This window comes from Cynoglossus semilaevis, chromosome Z (genome assembly GCF_000523025.1).
Source record: "Cynoglossus semilaevis isolate Cse_v1.0 chromosome Z, Cse_v1.0, whole genome shotgun sequence".
Classification (NCBI taxonomy): Eukaryota; Metazoa; Chordata; class Actinopteri; order Pleuronectiformes; family Cynoglossidae; genus Cynoglossus; species Cynoglossus semilaevis.
In genome coordinates this window covers 15634271-15657602 of record NC_024328.1, presented here as the reverse complement: position 1 = coordinate 15657602, position 23332 = coordinate 15634271, and the positions used below count along the sequence as shown (strand labels likewise).

Genomic DNA, 23332 nt, shown 5'->3' with positions numbered 1-23332 from the left:
TTAAAAGCTCTCATTTATTTGGCCTGTGTCGTTTTCCACAGGAGTTTCGTTTAAAATTTAGCACAGACACTCGACACTGACATTGCATCATGATACATTGTGAATTCATATTCAATAGCAAAAACAGGTTAGTTCAAAACATGTTTCAGTTCAATTTCAATTGCAAAATCCTTCACCTCAAGGTAGAATCTTGGGCTTTCAGGCATGAAGGTGAGAGCTACCACAGCACAGACGCAGGGGAGGGCACAGACCACCACGAACACCCTCCAACTGTGAAACTGGTACGCTGAACCCATGCTGAAGCTCCAGCCTGTTAACAAGACAAAGGATGAAGAAACAAAACTTCGGCAAAACAAGGGAAAACAACAAAACTTGTCACCATAAGAGAAATCAATGTAAGACATGTTACTAAGACATGGCCTAAATATTATAGGACCTGAACCAATGGTGTTTTTGACCAGCTGTTTTTTTGGGGGGGTTTTTTGTGCAATTTTTAGATAATCCAAAATTCAAATTTTGCTTAAGGTAATTACCCAGGTCTGTTTCAGTTTTTTCCTGACTATGCATTTTGTTTGGGATTTCTTTTTTCTAATCAGTATTAAAATATATATTTCTCAACAATCAAGTTTTCAAACCACACCCATAAATGCAACCCCAAACCATTACAGAGCCTCCTTCACGAGTCATTGAATGACAATGAATAGTCTTATAAAGATAAGGATAAAATACTTACTAATTAAGCTTGTTAAATTGAGCAATTTTTAAAACACATTGTTATTTGTCTGCATTTCACAGCGATAACAACAAGCAAGACGTCTTTCTTGTTTTATGTTTTATTTATCTCATGCAAAATAATTCTTGGATTTGAAAATATATATACAGTATTTATTTTTGTATTTTATGCATATTCTGTTTATTGTGCAATACTGGATTCAGAGGGTGGCTAGTTAGTCAATCCTTAAACTCACCAGGGCATAATAAAAATAAACAACATTACCTAATTAGTCCTAAAATAGTGCTCAGTGGAAGTAATGATTAAATAATAGATGTGTAATGACATAAAATAGTGTTTATCCCCAGCAGTGTTTGAAGCTCAGCTACTTGAACTGAGAGGCTAATTCTAGATACTATGTGTGAACCTCGTACTGAAACACAACAAAAAGGCAAATAAAAGATGGCATTTAAACAAGAGAGCTGCAAAGCGGCGACAGCGGAGCAATGCGTGAGCCCAGAAATAAATGACTCTCCAGGGGCAGCCCTGAGAGAAGTGCAAAGGGACAGGTTAATTGAATGTGTAGGAAAGAAATTGAGTGTTTTCTGCTAAGTTAAATCTTGTTGCATCTGATCTCAGCCCACAGGCACTCTCCTGGTGTCATTAATCATTGGAAAACACATTTACACACACACAGACACACACACACACACACACACACCAACACACACACACACACACACACTTAGACATTAGCATGCATGCATACCCCCACATTCTCAGAAAAGCCTAAACAAACTGTGATAAAAGAAGCAAAGAAATTAATAACATGAATTACCATATGCAGATTACACCACAAACATAAGACTTTAATACCACATTACCACCCACACATGTTCAGGAGAAAGCACACAAGTAAACATAAATCATAACTATTTTTATACTGAAATGATTTTGTATTACATTTGTAATGGTAGAAATCAATGCCAAAGATATTTTAGTGTTGAGTTGGGGAGGCCAAAGTAAACTTATGTCAGGAAAATGATTCTGATTTGCTGTTGATCTAATTATGCAAATAATAAAAAAAAATAATTAATGGTCTTCCTTGTAAAAAACAAAACAAAAAAAATCACTAAAGTAACTAAGACAAATAAAAATGTAATCTGACAAGTTGTATTCTTAAATATTATTTACTATTAATATTACTTTTTGTTGTACTGTAACTAATACAAAAGTTCGGATAAAGGGATGCAACCACCAAATGTAGGCCACGCAGTGTTGTGTAATTTTAGTTTCTGGTTGTAGGCACTGAAAGCAGGGTTGTTGCTGTGACAGTCGTGACCTCCCACGTTTCTCCTCACGTCGTGCCTAGTGGAGATGCTGTTTCAGAGGGAACAACACCATTATTTATCAACAGGCGTAGGAGAGGAGTCAGATGGTGGGGAGAGGGTTAGCACTAATGGTTATGCCAGAAAGAACACTGCACTGAATTAATCTCCTGGCCTATTAAAAGTCAGCTATCAACGGCGCAAAGCAACTATTTCAGAGTTAGTGTGGCTCTTTGTCATACGTGGCACATATTGGCTGTAGAGGAGAGATGAAAATTGTCTCAATTAAAAGCAAACATTTGGAAAAAAATACTGTTAAGCAAAATCCAACACTGTACAACATTTAAACCCTGTCTGAAAAAAGTATGTCTAAAACAACTTATGTCTCATGTGCAGTATTACTAATGTTAATATGTTGAGACAAACTTAGACAAAAAAAGTTTCCTTAATAAGCAGGTTAACTGCTGTAGCAAAAATGTGCATAAAGTATTGACCATAGACTTTGCTAAAGCAAAATAACATAATTCATGTACAGACAAAATTAAGATGAAGCTAGAAAAATTCAAAGATGGCATGTGGTCAGATGTGTCCACAATAGTGTCAGTCTCATCTTTTCATCCTTTGTTGTGACCTCTAAGATCAATGACTCTTCTACCAGACGTCTGGACTGTGTGTTAGATTCTTGTTAACTCTATGACTCATTTTATTTATTCCTGACTTTCTGTCTTGTGTTTGTACGTCTGATGTGACTCAGAGACTCAGAGAGAGAGAGCGGGAGAGAGTGAGAGAGAGGGAGAGAGAGAGACAGAGAGAGAAAGAGAGTGACAGAGACAACGACAGAGAGAGAGAGAGAGAGCAAGAGAGAGAGAGGGAGACAGAGAGAGAGAGACAGAGAAAGAAAGAGAGTGACAGAGACAAAGAGAGGGAGAGAGACAGAGAGAGCGCGAAAGTAACGTGTGATGAAAACAGAAAAAATGAAAGCTGTTGTTCAGCACTGATTGCCTGTTCCATATAGATCCGTAGTGTGACTTTGTGCCCCTCTGGGTTAGTGTTTTGCCAATGCTATTGAAAATCTCATTACAGGGATTATAATTGGTTAAGTCCTTGGATGACTGAGTCAGCTGTGCTACGCTCACTCAGGAACAGACAGTACAGAGATGAATCTTAGACCTGTGATAAAATTTTGGATATTGTGACAGTCTAAAAAATTTCAATTGTCTTCTAGATAAGTGACAATCATGTGGAATCCCCTGATAATGTTTGAAACTTTAATCTGTCTAGTGACACACTGTCATTACTTTGTTGATGTGCTTTCCTTGCAGTGACTAATCCCCTTAGACTCTTCAGATCAGTGTCATGTTTGGAGCTGCAGTAGTGAACAGACCTCCTCCACTGCTCCAGCTGTGAGTCTGACTGGAGGCTTTAGGAAGACGCTACATTTTTAGTAAGCAATAATGACAAATGTGATTGCTAATGGTGTATTTAACACAAATGGCCAAACCACTTTCAGTTTCTTACTTAAGGCCTTCAGAGAAACATCTACAATCAGCAGGCATTTCAGAGCTTGGAGCAAACGGGCCACACCATTAACAATGGTTACTAACCTAGTTTGCTAACAGCAGGAAACTATTTACACTGGCTCAAAACAATTAGACAATGGAAGTTTACAAAAGCACTATTGATTCTCAGGTTCTGAGTCAACATTAAGATAAAAAAAGTCAGAATTCTCACAGTAGCAACATAAACCACATTTTCTACTAACTGAGAATCATTAAGTTAGTATGATGATACATTTTTACCAGAAGTCAGAAAACTTAAGCTAATACTGGGTGGGAATTTGTACTTCATGGTTGATGGCTGAGTATGTGCAGCAGGTAATCATACAATACGAAACAGATTATTGTACACTTCACCTACTGTAGTGTACTCTCAAACTATGTTTTGGTGATACAGTAGGGATTAAAATGGCGCTTTTGACTTAAAAGATTGTCGACCACTAGTCTGTTAGGCTCTATCTATTTATTAACATAATTTAAAAATAAATTTCCAGGTCATCTGTGTGTATGTTCTTCTTTATTCTTTATTTCTTCTTTATTCTTTATTTGTGCTCTTCCAGTGTCAAATGTTATTGCCTTCAATTTCCCTTGAAGATTTGCATGTGGCTTCAGCCCAGTAAAACATCTCCCCTCCCACACACATACACACACACACATATACAAGCACACACATAGACACATAGACACACAACTTGTCTCTTGCTGACGTCACAGGTTGGCTTAAGCATGATCTGACCATAAATCACCCTTTGTTATGGCTTTTTCCCATTAGAGCAAGGAGAAAAACCTAATTATGCTTGATCAAGAAGAACACTGTGCAGAGACGGAGAATGAAAATGAGAGAGTGAGAGACAGAGAGTGAGAGGGAGAGAGAGAGAGAGAGAGAGAGAGAGAGAGAGAAGAAGGACAGATGGAGAGGCACTAACAGGAAGGAACTTTAGGTTAAGAAAAAGCTGGAATATGGGAAGAAGAGATGGGAAAATTATCCATTCCTTCATTTCGTTTCTTCTTTATGACAGGTCCATATGAGGGATGTCATGAATCACAGCCTCCTCTCTGCTCTGCAGATCCCCCTTCACCCTTTCAGCATGCATCTGCTCTATGGTATCGACGCTCACGTTAATCTCTTAACCTCTGCCTATCCCGGGCTGCTGTTTCTCAGAGCTTTTAAGTGATTGATTCTGGAGGAGGCTAAATCTGGCACATCCACCCACAGACACAAGGAAGTCTTGCTTCAGTAACCTGTAGTCCTTGTCCTGCACAGGCAGCCCACACGTTAATCCGATTATTTTTCTGACTCACCATAGTGTGGGATGATGGCCCAAGCCATAGCTGATGCATAGATCTCCCCTATCATCCAGAACATGCACAGCCAGCTGAGGTGCTCCCCTCTTTTCTCCCTGGACAACACCTCTGCAAAGAAGGAGAACACGATGGGCACAGCGCCTCCTATCCTGCAATAAAAAAAATCATGTGGAAATTATTTTTAGTGTTTTATCATGAACTAATGAATTCAAAAGGTTTTAAATAAAAGCTCCCCATATTTCTGGCAATTCTACAAGATAAAATAACAAAGAACATACATAAAGGTATATTTTGAATGATATTTTAGAATATACATTATATTTATTTAATAAATAATAAAAACATGCCTCTTTTGAATTAGTCAGTTTAAATAAATGAATGATTTATATTTGTATCACATGATGTCTTTATATTTTATGTATTCAATGCAATACAATGATGTATTTTATACATTAATACAGTGTTCATTCAAGCAGAGTGCGTTAATTTAATTCCCTCACTTATGTTTTTGTGAACTTACATAAGCATGTGCATCACACACCATTTAATAATAAGCAGAAGTTTTAAAACATAAAGAGTTTCTTAAAAAAAGTATAGACCAAAGCCTAAAACATCAGTAAAGATGTCAAAGGCATAAAAATATAAGTACTCTCCATTCTTGGACACCGGCTGCACTGGCAGTTTGAAAAGCCTTTTCAATTAGTCTGAAGGTCTCTGGGGGGAGAAAGATGAAGATGCAATTACTGAATTAGCTCTTAAAGGAGCAGCTGCACTGCCAAAGAGGAGGACACCTAAATCACTGTCTGCCCAGTGTTTCTGTGTTTCAAGGGGAGACTCTATCTGATGGATCTCAAATTACCTGGGTGCCAGGGAACATCCTGTCTGCAGCAAAGGTCTGCCAAATAACTGCAGCATTCATTTCGGAAAGTCTTAAGAGTTCTTTTCTTTTCTATGTTTTTTCATATATAGTTGGCCCAGGATTACTGGTGTCTAGCTCCGAAAAATGTGAGTGTTTGAATTCAAAGAATTATCCTCCAGGCTGCAACCTAATCCCTCTATTAACCTAATCTGTGTTTAGACCAAACTGGAAATCAGTTTTCAACCACAGAACAAAAAAAGAAGTGGAGTGTAATTGCTCAACATAAACGTTAGGTGCTGCTGTACAGTGTTTGACAGAGACAGTGGAAGAATCACCTGCTTGATGTTGACTCTGGTTAGTTAAATCATCAAACCTAATCTGCTCTGTTAACGATAGAAGATTAAATATGGAAGATGGAAGATGGATTAAAGCTACAGCATTTATACAATTAAAGTTAATAAATATTGGATATGTCTTTAGGACATACTGCACTGTACAGTTAGACTGTCCATATTTTTACATCCGTAGTTCACAAAATCTTTTTTCTAGATGCCTACAGGTAAACATCTGAAATCAATATGCATCTTCTATTTATCCTGGTACGGTTTAAGGTAAACAGCCAGTCATTAATGTCTGCCCAGGGTGACCTCCATTCATCTTACTTACCCAAAGCCTGCTATAAGACGACAAAGCAGGAAGAAGCCGTATCCTTGGACAAAAGATGACAGAAAGGCAAAGAACCCGTTCGTGGACATGCAAATCAGAAGACACTGTCTGCGGCCAACTTTGTCCGACATCCCGCCCCAGAAGAGAGCCCCGACCATCATTCCCAAGTAAACAACACTACCTGGGGAGAGAAGGAGAAACAGAAGTCTTTACCAACACTCACCCACATTTTAGCTTACCTTAGTTTTAATTGTAATTTAAACCTGATGCTTGCATTCTTTCTTTAAAATAAAACACTTGAAGTTGAGGACATGAGCTGGGACTTGAAAAAGTTGCATCCAGTAACTCTCAGCCAAATGTGCCTCCGCTGGTAAACTGTAAAAGTGTCAAATTAAAATATAATATAAATAAAACACACATGGAAACACAGAAGGTGGCACAAAATGTCCAAAACTACATACACAGGGCTGTGTTGTGTAATTCAAATTATGACAGGACTATACTATAACGTAGAGGAACACCAACACTGATGAGAAAATACAGTGTGTAATGATCTGAAACAGACTGTGATCGCCGAGGAGACAAATGTGAACAGTGGTGCAGGACGACACCACAGAATGGCTCTCTGTGCTATTTAAACCTCCGGCACTATGGATGAGCTCAAGCAGCAACAAAACAGCATTGATCTCCACGGCTGATCATAATTCTGCTCCTGAGACCTGAGCAGCATTGCTACAGCCTCAGTCTGCACTGTCAGAGGCATTTTGTGGTTAGAGCTGAACGCACTTTTGTACAAAGAAAGCACACAGCTGGGATTTAGTGAGAAAGATTTACTTCCTTTCCCCAGCTCCAGATGAAAATTCTGTTTTAAAAAACCATATATTAAATACATTAAGAGTTTAGTTCTTGTAATGGTTATAACATTAAACAGAATATGAAAAATACAAAATGAATCCATCTTACATCATATGTAGAAAATGAGTCTGAGTTGTAATTCTTACTACAGGTAATACTACAGGTTCTTAACCATAGGTTTGTGGCCCCAAACTTGGGTAGCCAGTGCCACCTAAAGGGCCGCAAAAAATTTTGAGTTTTGCTCCTCCTGGCTGCAGGACTGAATAGGTTATCAACTTACGACGTATGTTATCTATGAGATAACGAGCTCTAACAACCCTTGGGAAAGTGGTGGCTTAGTGGTTAAAGAAGCGGACTTGGGTCTGGAAGGCTTTAGGTCCGAGTCCACCAGCTGCCAAGTTACCACTGAGGTGCTCTGAGCATGGCTCCGCCCCACACACTGCTCCCAGGGTGCTTAAAGCTGCCCACTGTTCACTTTGGTGATGGGTTAAAAGCAGGGGTCACATTTGGTTGTGTGCAGTGGTGTGCTGTGTCACAATGACAAGGAGTTCACTTTCCTTTCCTTCCTCCAAACATATAGAAAATAAGATTTTCTTCTCTATATACCAGCTGTAGCAAAAAGCTTGGTTTTTAAAATAAAACATTTAAGACAAATGTCATGCTGGCTCCACCAAAAAGACTTTTCAATGTTACAAGTTTTCAATGGTACAAGTATATGTAACTCACACTAATTCTCCTGTCCAATGCATAAACATTACATAACAAGAAAGAACAGAGAGAAAAAAGCATTTCAAATTGGTCACTTCAAGGAGCCGGTTTTATAAGTTGTTTTGTTCATAACTATGTGGGATGGAATTAATGGAATGGAATTCACGTGTGTAATAAAAACACAATGAATGATAAAATATGCAACAACTATTGTCAATCTTCATTGGAATATAAAATTTATAAACGTAGAACAAAAAACAAAATGTGTACAGTGATGGAGACACACTCGTATGTTTTAGCTGGGGGCCACATTGTCCCATCACTATAATAGCTGAAACATTTAATTTTGTAATGTCCATGCCTTGGTCTTTTCTGTTGTATGTATGGGTTTGACTCCTGCTGCAGGGGTCAAACCCAGACATCAGTCACATTTGCCATCCATGGAGAATCTGCCAGAAGGTAACATCAATCCAACTTTTAGATTACACCGAGGTCTTCGGTCTGACCGGCTCCATTGGTGTCATTAGAGAAGACACTAGACAAGCTCTGCACAGGCAAACACCCGCTGGCCTACCATTTAAATCTCATCCAACCAAACACCCGCTTTTTGAACAGTTTTTGAACACAACAAAAAGAAATCACAATGAAAGTTATTTTTATCCCTGTCTTCAAAGACATGAACTAAACTTAATACTAGTGAATGTATTGAATGTATTTCAGTGTCTGGGCCGAGATAGAGGAACGTGTGTTGTTATATACTTTAAAAATAGCACACACATCATTCAATTTTATGATGCCTCATCACCATCGACCTTAAAGTAGCTTTTATAGCATTAAACTGTCACATTAGAAAAATGACGTTAGGTTGTTATTCCTACACAGTCGTGTCTCCTTTGCCTCATTTCCAATCTGGACATGAGTCACACTGCACTTTCAGTTTGATGTCAAAAAAATTATCATTCATTAGTGAACTGTTTTAGTCCAAAATAACAGTCCGCATTAAAAGGAGGTTGACAGTCCCCTGGTTTTAGACTGACGCTACAGTCAATCTGTCAATACTGAACACATTGGAAATGATTAGCTGGACCACGAGAGCTCCAGCCAGATCACTCTAATTAACAAAGCTTCTGCTCTGAGTTCTATCCCATGCAACCGCACTGTCATTGATTTATCCCAGCTACAAATGTGGCTTTTGTCATGTCTGTAGACTGAGATGAAGACGGAACCGATCAATAGACTTTGACACATAGTCCGGAGATTTATTCAAATAGATATAAAGAGTGTTCCACGCATACTTTTCTAGGACTGTCACATATTCAGCAGAAATCACAGGCCCACTTCAGAGATCTGAGAAGATGTGAGGAGTTTTGAGAAGACTAGACATATAGAGCCCTGAGCTGAATACACATTTTTATCTGTATAAATCGGTACTGTAGAGAGAAACTGAAAACAGTAGAAGAAACATTTTAAGGGTCATGCATCTGAAACACTTTATATGCTATAAACACTGAAAAACAAGGCGGAAGAGTATGTCAGGAAAGAGAGTTCTGGGTAATTGCTGGGTACTAGGATGAGAGAGAAACACTGAGGAGGAAAGAAGACTGAGGGAAGGCCCTGATGCAGTGTTTTCTGTCCTGTCACATCCTGTGGACCCCCCTTCATCCACCCCAGAGAGTCGTGGGAGCCCTGAGCTGCATCACGACCTCTTCTCTGATTTCATGCTTTCATGCTTTCCGCTCTTTGTGGTGCAAACTGCTTTGACGTCGCACAAAACACCTAGCCCTGTTTTATTCACACAGTAATGATATGCTGTCATACAACAGCGCACCTGCGGAGCACTAAAAATCTCCCCTCTCTCAGTATATACTCTGACATTTGTCTTCTTCAGATATTTCTTTGTTTTAACCCATCTTATGTAATCTTAATTGTTTTCCATTTCCTTGACTCAATTTATGTTTTTCTCCTCTTCTTTCTTCTCTGTGCTCCCTTGTTATTTGTATGGCTCTGTGCTCCCACCTCATCAGATCCTTTACCCAAAGCAGCATGTAATCGCATTTGTGCGACATGGTGTCACTTTGAGGAGGATTCATGCCTCTTGTCTTCTGCCATCGGCACAGAACAGATTGAGGATTCTGATCATATTTAAATCATATCTGTATCTGTGGGCTGGCACATCAATGAAATCTATATGAAAATAAGTGAATATAGGGCTTAAAGTGCAGTGATTGAACAGCTCACTCAGGATGTGTAATGATACTGCCTTCATTACATTAAAGACTTGGAGTGAACTATAGACACATTATGAATCTTTGATAAAAGCATGCACTTGGACATGCTTTACCCGTGGCTGATATCACTGGTGACAGCGGCTTTGGTGCATATATAAACTACACACAGACACACACACACACACACACAGAGAGAGAGAGAGAGAGAGAGAGAGAGAGAGAGAGAGACTCGCTCTCGCACACACAAACTATCACCTTCGCCCCTTTTCCCCACACAATGTATAGCTGCATTACTAAAGAAGCCTAATCTCTGCAGTGATGCTGTGATCCTACTGCAGTTTAGCCATGCTCAGCTGCCCCCGGACCTCGCAGATGCACAAAAGGCAGCCAGCTGGCTTTACACATACACACCCACGTACACACACAGGGAAGGAAAAGCCATACACCAAAAATGTGACATATGCTGATGCCAAAAACAGAACATTTTTTTAAATACCTAAAATATATCAAATGTACCTAAGGATGCAGTAGGGTATAATATCCACACTATTAAATAATAAAATAATCTGAAAATAATCCTCTCTTTAATCGACCACGTGAAGTGCAAGGTGGCATATCGCCGGTTCGAATCCTGAACCTAGCAGGTGTGTAAAGCAAGTACCGAACACTCCTCTGCTTCCTGCGTGCAGTGAAGTGTACTAATCCTGTGTGTATGGTGGTAAACGCTGGGGTTTTTCCTGTGTGGGTAAATGCAGAGGAGAAATTTGGCTTTTTTTATATGTACGATGACAAATAAGCAGCTAGAACAATGTTTGCTGCCCAAAGAAGAAGAAAATAGGCTTTGAGAAGAACAGATTCTCTAGGACTTCTATGAATAAATAGAATTTGAAGTAAAAAAAAAACACTGGTTTTGTGTGGAATATTGTATGTTGTTCTTTTTGTCCCAAGATTGTCGACAGTATTGGATGTAAAAACATACGAGTTTCAGTGTGACAGTCTCTCCGCTTTTAAATCCACTCCATCCTTTCCCGCAATGACACTTGTTTTCACTCGTGTCCTTTCCTTCTACTCAAAGGTTTCCTCATCCTTTTGCCCTAGCTCTCCATCCTTCCTCTTGCGTCTCAGTAATTCCTGATCTGGACACAGATAAGAGGACAAAATTGAAATCAGTAATCTAATAAGCATTTTCTCTTCCACTCAGGCCGTCATATTTGTTTAGGGGTTGTTTTTTTTCATACTGCCTCATCTTATTAGATTTTGTTTAGCTTTGTTCTGTCACTATGCTTTAATTTGGTTAATGGATCTGCACAGAGAAACAGCGGCAGAACTCCAGCTGAGCAAATGTTACATATACTTCAAACTGTGACAAGGTTTTTGGCTAAAAACCAACTGTCCTGCTCCATTCTGGACGTTTTAGTCAGTAACATTACTCTTCTTAAATGTTTGGAAAGCGGATTGTTTTTCTTTGTTGTCTGGGCTGTTTTGTCAGATTGTCTTGTTGCCTACAGTAAAACCAGCTATCAAACAAAAATATATATAATCTAGTAGGGCAACTTACACCAATAGACTTAAAGCTGAAATTGGACTTACTCTTGTTACTCTTTATCCTACATACAATCACTGGATTACTAACTAAAAAAACTAATAATACACAAAGGCAAGTTAAAATAATTAATTTATACATAGCTGAAGTTTAGACAATTTCTAAGGAAACCTATTACAAGTACCTGCTTTAGCTACATGATTTAGTCAACAGTCACTAGTCTAACACATATCACAGAAGCCTAATCACTTGAGGGTAATCAGTTGTAACCTAAAAGATTAACATAATCAACCAGTACTTTTGAAAAGGCCTCAGCATCTGACAGACTGAGGACGCATTTACACCACAGCCGTTCAGTCCGTTGCCAAAGGACATCACAGTTGTACATGTGAAGCACTATTACAATTGATAAGTTTACACTTTTCTGCCAGCTTGAAATTGTAATAAAAACTCTTAAATCTTTATTGTGAAATTCAAAAACCTTGAAGACTTCAGACCAACATAATTAAAATTACCTAACTGAAATAATCCATAATGCATCCACATCAAAACATTCCAAGACTGTTAAAATCTGCATTTGAAGGTAGTATAATAGTATTGCAGTATAATATTGCCATGGCATCTGTAAAACACCATCTCCCCTCCTTCTAACGGCTGTAGTTAAGTGTAATTACATTGGAAAACTCCAAACAGATACCAGCAAGGTCACTGTAATCATGTAGGCTATGCTCAGACATGCATGCACCAACATACACACAGGCACCAATCATGTTCACAAGAACCTAAGGGCAATCAGGAGGAGAAAAGAGAGGATGATGAGAAAAGAAAAGAGGCATTACAGCGTGGAAGGAATGGACAGAAAAGAAGAGCTGTGGGTGAGAAAAATGGCACGAACAAGAAGAAGCAGAGCGTGGAGCATGAATGCCTGCAGGATGTCACTTGGTCAAAGAAGAAGAGAAGAAGAACCAACTAAGGAAAATGGAGATGAACAACATCTTAAAGGAATGACATACACATGGAAAACCAAGTGAATAATATTTGTTCTCTGTATTTTTATAGAGTTTTCAACTTTATCAGATGTTTGCAGTAAAGCTGATGTATTGTGATGTTTTGCTGTGACAGTTGATTTCGGGACACTGCAAGCCTGATTTAATGTCCTCGCCTCGAGTGAGTCAGCACTCACATGTATCCCTGTGCTGATGGATTGTACACCTGCAGCCCAGGGACCTTCTGGGATTCCAGCTCTACCCAGGGAGCAGACGAGGAACCAAGGCCCTGCCCTCTTAATTCTGACATGAGACCAACAGTTCAGAGATATGTTCTACCACTGCAAAATTAGGTGTCAGTTCAAACACAAAGTTGTTGTTTTTTGGTCATCAAACAATGAGTAACAAGACACAATCTATTACACATTTCTAGCCTCCAGGCTCAGCTATAAACAGTACATCCCAGAGTATCTCACCTTCAGTCCACATCTGCTAGTTCCACTTGAGTATATTTGTCTACAAATAATTATTTCCCATCAACAATTGTATGTGTTTTTTCATTTTAATGATCAAGGCATACCCCTATAATTATACACTAGATGTCATTGCCAAGTCCCAGTTGTTAATTAAACTTGTCTCCTCGGGTCATGGTGTCCTTTAAAAACAACCACAGTGAAAGCCCACTTAAAAGGAAAACTACATATTCTACATTAACAAATGTCTGTCCTACTACATTTTATTACATTTATGGTTGTATAATCTATGAGCTGTAAACATGCATCTCTCAACTAGGATGTTCAAACTTATTAAGGAATTATAAATTATTATACTAGAATTTCTCTTTTATTCTTACGTCTCCAGACTTTTTAAAAATCACTTAATAATGAAAGTAAACAAAAATAATAATAATAATAATAATCATAATGAACCAGATTGAGTCTATTCTCTGCAGCACTGCCAGTATTTATCTTTCACTTCCTTTTGCAACAGCCAGTAGGTGGCTCTAATCCAGTTTATAATAAACCCCAAAAGACGTAAAGGCAAAGGCATTAGGGAGGGTGGTACCTTGGTGACTGTAGGAAATTATTGCCCTCAGTACAAATCAAACACACACAGGCCTCCTTACCTAGCCATCCTGAGCTGGAGTCAGGCACGCACATGTCCGTCTCTGCACTGGGCAGCACAAAGCCCACCACAAACACTTCTACTCCATCTGACATGAGCGCCAGGCCAAGCACGAGGAACAGCTGCCACTGAAACCTCCCATGTCCACACTCCTGGATGATCAGCTCGTACTGTTGGGCCAGCTCCTCCTCATCGGCTTGCCTCTCCTGCTCCAGCTCCTTACGATCCCGTGTGGCATCTGACACCGGCTGGCCCAGTGCCACCTGGCCCTCCTTATGTTTGCCATCTCCTGCTGACGGGATCCCCTGGTACTCGCCCTCATAGATTTCGTCCTCGTCATCGTGGCCCTCCGTGGCATCACTGGAGCCTTCCTCATTGTCAGGGTAACTTTCCTTATCCCGTCTCGGTGGATTGCGGTAAAAGTCCTCATCCTCGTCTTCCTCGTCTTGGAATCGGCTGTAGTTGTGGTGAGTTGAGTACTCGTCTGTTGCGCGGTCCACCACCTTATTGACTTTCTTTGTTGCATGGCGTTTGGCCTCCTTTACCATGTCTTTTGCCCCTTTGGCCAGTGAAGTCCTGTTATTATAAGTGTCTTCCATGCTGGCTCTGTCAGTCGGCTTAGACTGGGGTTCAATAGATGCTTAACAATAGATTAAAGAGGGCAAGTGCAGGTGGCAGCCGCTGCACACTGAGCTGTGCGGGGATGTTGAGATCAAGGAGACTCAAGATGTTACAAGAAACTCTTTCAGCCTGTAGTCACCACAGGAAATAACTCAGAATGGCTGCAGCAATCATGAGTCAGGCTGAAATAGAGGGGGAAAGGGCAGAAGACAAATAGATCAGGAAAAAATGTAATAAACCGTATGGGAGGAAAAAGAAAAAATGAGAGAAAGAAAAATAAAATAAAAGCAAATAGAATTAAAAACATGTGTCAAAAACGTGTTTTGATTTTAGCAATTGGAAGAACACTAAAATCCTGAGTGGTGGTTGTAAAATATAAACAAAATAAAATAAAAATTGTAACATTACACCAATCTCTGAGTATTTTTTTAGCTGATTGAATCACAATGCATTGTAACTGTATGCAACCAATTTAGAAATGAATGTCTACAACAAACTTAGACTCTTAGAAACTGAGACAAGGGCAGGGTACAACCAAAAAGATCATAAAGTAACCAGGTCCAGATTAGGTATCTAGATTGAGTATAAAAAGAGCACCCACCAATGGCAGTCAATGAAACAAATGTTTGTCAGAGAGCATGGGAAAAAGTTAATGTGTTCTTTTAATTCAATGTACACTCAACATAACATCAGTTACTTAAAATGAATCAATGCTATTTAAAGCAGCCATTCTGCTTGATTTATATTTCATGAGTTTGCTACAGTTATATGAAAATGCAAGCATTTTTAAACAAAGCCTGTGAATCTGCTGACTCATGACTGGCTTTGAGGAGCAGCAGCTCATAACAAGACTCTGCCCCAAAATCAATTTGCCTCCAATAAAGAGCCGGTTTATTATAATGGGAGCGCCGATTCAACCGGAACCGCCCTGTCATATTTAATCTTTGTAAAGAGAGGGAGGAAGGAGAAATGGACAAGAGCGGGCACAGGGTTACTGGACATGCGTACTCTCTTGCTCCCTCTCTCTCATTCACTCCCACAGATACATACACATACAGTCATGTCTATATAACAATTATAGTTAGTTATAGCTTACTAGTTTACAAGCATACCATTAAATTACAACTTCACACAGAGCATAATAGTAACATAGTAAATTAAAAAAACAATTATTAATAAAGTTGTTTTTTATAATTTTTTTGTGTATTAACATTTTCATACAAATATAATTAATGAGACTTTGTTTAGCTAAATCTTAGCTAAAGATATGTTTATAATAAAGGTCTACAATGTGGATTTTTGGAACTTCCCAGGTACCAACATGGAGCAGATAACAAATGTAAAACACAATAACAATAGTAAAGTTAAGTTAAGTTAAGTTAAATATATACAATAAGGATCATCTTTCAGAAAAACTAGAAAAGATACAAAGCAAGCATAAATAGTCTGACAAATTACTTAAAAAAAACTTGCATTGTAATAGTTTAGTTATTGTGGAATTAAATTAGTTAAAACACATTTTAAAAAATAACTAATATTATTTAATATGATAACAAATGATACATCAAATGTAGAAGTTTAGAAAGCATGAAGCCACACAGTTACAGTTGTGTTCAAAACTATTCAACCCCCACTGCAATAAAGTGATTTAGCAAGTTTGACATTTATTTTTTAATCTTTTTTGTAATCAGGTCAAAGAAGGACTTGTAAACTAGACAAATGCAATTGAAATTACAACAACATTTCTGGTGATATACCAACAAATGTCCTTTTTGCGTTTGCAACATTTATAAAATTATTCAACCCCTTAGTCACATCCATCCTTAGTACTTTGTACATCATCCTTTGGCAGTTATAATGTGAAACATAGCTTGACAACGATCTATCTATCTTAGCCCATGTGTGTTGCAACTGCCTTCTTCAAATCCCACCAGAAATTTTCAATTGGATTTAAGTCAGAGGATTGCGATGGTCACTCCATAATGTTCCAGGCCTTCGTCTGCAGCCAAGCTCTGGTAGATTTGGAGGTATGCTCGGGATCGTTGTCCTGTTGGAAGTTCCAACGTGAAGACGGAAGCCTTACGTATGTGACTCACTGCATGACATTTGCATCCAAGATCTCCTGGTAGTCAATGGGATACATGGTACCTTGCACACACTGGAGATTCCCTGTACCTGAAGATGCAAAACAGCCCCAAAGCATGACTGACCCCCCCCACCATGCTTTACAGTAGGTGAAGGTGTCCTTTTCTTCATAGGTCTTGTTCTTCATTCTTCACTGTTGATCCATAGGCCCAAAGAGTTCCAATTTTCCAAAACCTTTGTGTTTTGTCCATGTGGTTTTTCACATACTGGAGTCAACTGGAGTCAGCAGGGGTTGGCACCTGGGAGTTCTGGTATGGAGGCCTTCATCTCTCAGTGTGCGTATTATAGTCGGAGCTGAAACCTGACTACTTCCCTCTGACAAATTCTTTCGCAGTTCCTCAGCAGTCACCCGGGGATTTTTCTCCACTCTTTGCTTCAGGTACCAGACTGCAGTCAGCATCAGCATCCTCTTTCTGCCCAGGTAGCATTTCCACTGTGCCTTTAGCATTAAACTTGGGAATAATGCGTCCGACTGGGTCTCTTCAAATGTTTAATGTCTTTGCAATCTTTGTATATCCATATTCTTTCTTATGAAGAGAAATTACCTCCTCTCCTGACTTCTTTGACCATTCCCTGGACTTCACCGTGTTACAAAGATACAAGTAACTGTCTAGAAGGAGCGGAGTATCACAGTCCTTTTAAATCTGCTTGATTTTTGCCTGTTATGGTTCTGTTCACATCAAAGGCGTTTCCAATGCTTGATTGAAAGCTTTTGATTGAATCTCGGTTCTTAAGTGTGGTAATCTTTAAGGGGCTGAATAATTGTGTCAGTGAAGAAAGTTAGTTTTCATTAGTTGCATTTAGCTAATTTACAAGTCCTTGTTGGATTTCTTTAAGAACACTATTACAAATATATATTGATTTCGCTAAAGTCCTTTACAACATTGGGGGTTAAATAATGTTGAACACAACTGTATGTGTGTGAGCTGTGCAGGCTGTGTGTGTGGTTCCAGTGTATCCGCTCACTACAGGCCTCTATAATGAACAGTGAAAGTCAGAAGGATACAAATCACAACTCCGTCTCAGGCTCCTATAATGCTGTTTAACCATGCAAAATGATGCAGCTGATACAACGTGACTCTCGAATTTCCTTTTGTTTCACTGAATGACTTCTGTAGTTACGACTTGTTAGACTCGAGGTACAGGGCACACCTACACTCTCATTCAAGTACAGATGACCCGTATCTGATCAGCCCTTCAGGTAAAGGGTTAGGACCAGTAGCCTTCGAGTTGGTACCCAACACCTTACTCAGTGGACTTTGTGGGACTCTATAGGTCTGCTTAGGCTGATGGACGAGGTGACTAGTCTGGTTTCTAACTGTTGTTTGTCTGAGTGTCCGTCCCGCCACCGCTAATACACTCTGACGAATAGTCTAGTAGTACCAAAGTATGTCACTATGTGACCACACTCATTTATGACTGCTCACCTCTTATGATCCTGGCACTTGTTAGTTGCCGGATTGGGTTTTAAATACCTTATTAAGCCGTACCTGGGACATGTAACTGGTTTAAAGAGAATAAACTAATCATATATGAACCACTAAAGATGTTACTGCATATTACCCATCCTTTACTGTATACGAAGATATGTTGGATAACAAATTACTTTAATCAATCATTTATCATTAAATATTTTATTAATTGGAAAAGGATGAGGCACATCACATGAGCAAATACCAGCCAATACAATAATCACCTCTGGATACTTAACTCAACCCTTCTTGACAGACTGCAGTTCCTTTAACATACTATAGCCACTACATTTTGGATGGTTGCTCACACAGGTTTAATGGCTTTTCTTTTTTTTTAATTCATTTTCCCTCCGTTTCGTGGGGTCATTGTGGTGGTACTGAGCATATATTAAAACAAAGATGAATCTGAAGGATTTGCATAGTTATAGTCATGGCCTTCAACAAGCAGACCAATTGTAGCAGGATTGCTTCCTGTTAGATGTTACGCCCATACTTTGCATACAGTAAGTTTAGATACACATCAGCAAAAAGATGACAGATCCTGGTGGAGCCTGCCTGTCAGAAAATCACTGGAGTGTTACACTGAAGCCTGTCAGTGGTGATGTGAAGCTCAAAGGACATCTGAGCACACAGACGACAAACCCCACCTGACCACAGCTGACAAAAGCCCGCAGCAGTTGTGATAAAACTGCACAAACAGCCTCTTTAATGAAGCACTACTTTCGTTTTGGCATCTGCGTTCTTTTGTAACAACATTTAAACTTTGGTGTGATGTACCTTAAATACCAAGCATTACTATGATTTTTATTTTACTGCACATTTAGAATATGTTCAGTGACTTGCCATTAGGGTCAGACATTAATATAGTTTATTGTAGTGTAATAAGCAACACAACATCTGCACTGATTAGTTCATGAATGTTTTATGCATGACCTGAAGTTCAGGTCTGTACTGACTGTACATTTTTAAAGGGTTTCTAAAAAAAAAAATGGAGGCAGGAATATTTGGCAGCAGAGTATTTTTCTTCTCGTGGGCTGTTGATTATATTTTCAATCTTATCATTTTATTGATTGTTGGATTTAGTGTCAAATCATTTTTACAGATATTTGATGTTGCTATGAAGTTGAAGTGAACAGTTATGTGTTTTAATTGATAAATTCTTACTGCTTTGACACATTGAAAAGGTAGAAGAGGCCACCTTTCTTTCTTTTTTTTTTTTTTTTGCTTTTTCAGTTCTACTGTTTTCTTTTACTACTACTACTTACTTTTTAATAAAAGTGGTACAAAGTAAAAAAAAACAGTTTTTCACTACGAAAAGAGTAAAATAAAGGGCTACATGAGAACTCTAAGAGTTGCAGCTCTTGGCATAGAGCATGTGAAGCTTAGCAGTATGGATAAATAAGGAATATTGACATTAACATCAGCCAGTGCTTTCATCTTGTTGCAGTTGTTGTAGCCCATCAAGGCACTACAGTTACCACTTTCCATGGTGCTGAACTTCATCTAACCTGTGACTGTTCTAACTCAAAACAAAAGCAAAACAAGTACAAGTACAACCTCAGTTTTTTAACTTATTTTGTTCCTGAAGCACCCCCATTTAGTGCATCTCCAACCTGGCCAGTACATCTCTGGATCTGCCGTCGTACTACTCTAAGTGGCATAGCTGCAAGTAATCCCATCAAAACAGCAAGAGAGAGAAAGAGAGAGAGAGAGAGAGAGAGAGAGAGAAACAGAGACAAAGAGAGAGTGAGACAGCGAGAGAGAAAGAGAGAGAGTGAGAGAAAGTGAGCCTCGTGACCTCATGTGGAAAGGAGTAGACAAAGCAGCCTGGGACGTCCTCTGTTAGAGGTTTCATCAAACCATGCTGTCATTCATAACTGGAATGGGTGGGGGAGGAATTATGTTGATGTAGGAATAAGAATAAAAAGTACCTGTAATGACAGATATGTGAATCGTGCACTAAAAGCTGAATCTAAAAAGCAACAGTTGTTTATTCAATTTAAATGATGTATTATTGTATTATATATATATTTTAAGTACAATAAAAACTAAAGTCAGCGGTATATGTTTTAAACATAAGCACAATTGGTTTAATGAAGTTTGTAAAACATTTAGAGAAGCAGGATTGATTGTGAACCTTGGGTATCACAGAAGCATTCATCAGAAGCGATCAGTCGTTACAGAGAATTTACTCCCAATTTAAAGACCCAAATGTGTCTCCCACAACATGTCAGTGAGACTGCAGGCCCATTGCAGGAATTCTTTTTTTTGAATCGTTGATGCCATGGATAAAAACCCTGAATGGCCTTTAAGCCCAAAGCCCATTATTGGAAAAAGCATTTTTACAATTGCTGACATACAGTAGACAAATGGGCAGATGGTGGGTTTGATTGAGGAAGTTTTGCTATCTGCTATTTTAGTTAACCTTAAAGAGGAAAATACAAACATCTATCAAGAAAACGTCCAAAAGCAGGTATGTTCGATTTCATGGGACAGCTGCAGTTGCCATGGCGTTAGGAAGGTACCATCAATCTGAATGCTTAGACTGGAATTTTAGAGAAACTTTTGTGCCCTTCTGTTATGACAACATCGGTCCCCATGACATGTATGTGTTTTATCAACAATATTAACAATTCTTGAAATTACAAACCAGTGTTTAAAAATGGACGTGCATGAGTCTACATCTGTCTTCTGTTATAACATTACGTCATGAAAATATAGATTCAGACCCGATGACCAGTGTCTGCTTAGCAGCTCAACTACTTTAAAGAGCAAAGATGGGAAACAGTTAAAAAAAGTGTTGTTTCTATTAATTTTCCTTGCTTTATGGAAAATGGGAAATAATTGCTTTTCTTTTCTGATCAGTTGTGTTTAGGTTGTACACAGGTAAAAGAAAAACATCAGATAGAAGACGAGAAAAAGCTGAAGCGGGAACATGTACTGTGTTGATGTGCAGCAAAAAGTGTGTGTCCTGTGCAAAATTATAAGAGCAACATGGACTGTAACTATTTTGGAAATAACAACAAATCCATTAATGTCTTGCCTCTCTATTGTCATCATCATTGACATGGCATAGTAGGACTTCATTTGTGGAAAAAAAAAGTTTTTTCTCTTAAAATAGCTCATGGGATGATGTATAATTTTATTTAAAAAAATAACAAAATTACAGGCCATTGAAGAGGAGATTCTCAATGCAGGGCTCTGTCTGTCTGATTCACAATGAGAACAATGTTCATTACGGCTGAATAAAAACACACAGACACACCCTACGTCATCTTTAAAATTGCCATCACTTGAATGAATGGTGCAACCTGCAATCACTTTGATGCTTTTTCCTTGATGAACACCTTCGGTGTCGACCCAGCAGGTCTGCCACTAAGACAGCCTGCATGCGCCTTGCACACAAAGCACTTGGCCACACATTTCTAGTTCAGCGGCTGTGTGCCTGTCAGTTGCCCACTGTCTCTCGAGGTGCAATTTACGGATGAGTCAGTTTTTCTGCTCCCACATCCTCTCCTCCTCTTTTCTTTTTTTTTTTTCTTTTTTGGTGGTAGTGCAGAGTGCTTTAACTGCCCCAGGGCAGGTTGCTGCATGGATTGCAATACAGCATGCACAGTACGTGTGCAGCAGCCAGGGAAACTAAACTCTTGCTCCTTCCCAGGACTAGTGTTTTTCTACTGTAAAACAGTTGATGCAATAGAAAGGGTCAATAATATCTGCACTAGTTGGTTTTTAATAAACATACAACTAGGTGAAGCTTACGAAACAGTTCAAACTAACAAAATTCAATTGTAATTTCACATGGGGTTCAACACAAATTATTTACAGTATTATTTAATCATGCAATGACATTTTGAATTTCAAATCAACCTAAACTATGCTTAAAACCACAGAATATGAGCCCTAAAACTAATTGCAACATGCATATTTTCATGACTTAAGCTAATAAGATGCAGTCTCAGTTTAATTCTAACTCTGAACTGAAGGAGCGGATATTAGATTCGTTAGATTTGGCTCACACACTATGTTTTTAGATGGAAAAGTCCTCACTTACCGTCATTTATGTAGAGAAGAGTGGACAGAGCTGAGGCAAACCCATTTCACCAGGCTCGGTCTGATAGGAAAAATGTTTTTTTAATTTTTTTATGGTAGATTAGAATGAGAATAAAATCACGTAATTAACAGCGCGCAAGCGGGATTTTTTTTTTCAATGCAGCCTTTCGCTGCAGCAGAGAAGCTAAGAGTGTGTTGGTAGGAGGGAGGGTGGAGGAAAGAATGGATGCAGGAAGGGAGGGAGGGAGGAACACTGAATTAATCAATAACCGTATTTCATTGAGTGATGCGGTTAATTCCTGATGGAACAATCTCGTTAAGAAACTGAACATCGTGGAACTGCACAGGTAGAATGTTAAATATAATAATAATAATAATATAATATTTGTAGTCCGCTAACATTTAATGAGTGTTGTTTATTGAATTAGTTTCGGGTTCTCAGTTCAAAAACCGGCATTTCTTTTTGATTACTTTTTAATCCAGAGGCGTTTTAAAAAGGATCTGGGACTCCAATGCAGGGGTCCTGGAGAATAAGGGGTTAATTAAAATGCCTGCGAAGTAGAGTAAAATCGAGTAGCAATATTGACAATCGTGTCTGACGTCCGCTCAGATACGCCACCTACCTCACACTTTTTCCGTTTTTCTCTGTATACAATCAACAATAATAAATACAGTGAGAATAAATGTTTGGTCTTTTTTTTACTTTAATGAATGCTGATACATACCTCTAATAATAGGGAATAGTGCTTTTCCCCATCCCCGGTGGCAAGAGCAAAAAGAAAATCAGTGAGAACTCCCAAACCAGGTTTGCTAAAATAATAAATAAATAAAAAAGCCCACACTGTATTAGCCCTTATGCCTTATGTCTTCTTCTATAATTTGATAATAATAATAATAATAGTAGTACTACTTAAGAGTTATTTATTATCACTTTTATACTTTCACCATGTTTTCTACAACTCACCTTTAGTAATGACTTCAGCCTTTTAAGCCTTAAAAAACATGCCTGGTGGTGAATAGTGTGTAGAGTCTGCATGATACTGTAGGCTAATTGCACTTACAAAGAGTGTAATACTATCACACTAAAATATTGCACAACCCTGTTGTATTAGTTACATAACCTTTTTTAAATAAGAACCCTCTTAGAATAATGAAAGAGAGAGTGTTTGG

General features: G+C 38.7%; 1 protein-coding gene across 2 annotated transcripts in view; it reads right to left on the bottom strand.

Moving 5' to 3' along the window:
* sv2ca (synaptic vesicle glycoprotein 2Ca) overlaps window positions 1-22377 on the bottom strand; it is a 28096-nt gene extending 5719 nt beyond the window's left edge. Inside the window, exons 1-5 of one of the 2 annotated variants that reach the window (XM_008336644.3) lie at window positions 22164-22377; window positions 13873-14674; window positions 6427-6607; window positions 4899-5050; window positions 177-310 (exon numbers count right to left, since the gene is read on the bottom strand). In XM_008336644.3, the coding sequence (XP_008334866.1) occupies window positions 177-310; window positions 4899-5050; window positions 6427-6607; window positions 13873-14470 (1065 nt within the window). In that variant the 5' untranslated portion in view covers window positions 14471-14674; window positions 22164-22377. Of the gene's footprint in view, window positions 1-176; window positions 311-4898; window positions 5051-6426; window positions 6608-13872; window positions 14675-22163 lie in introns of those variants that run through there. The other variant, XM_025053391.1, reaches the window with a different exon arrangement.
* Between the last annotated feature and the right edge of the window lie 955 nt (window positions 22378-23332).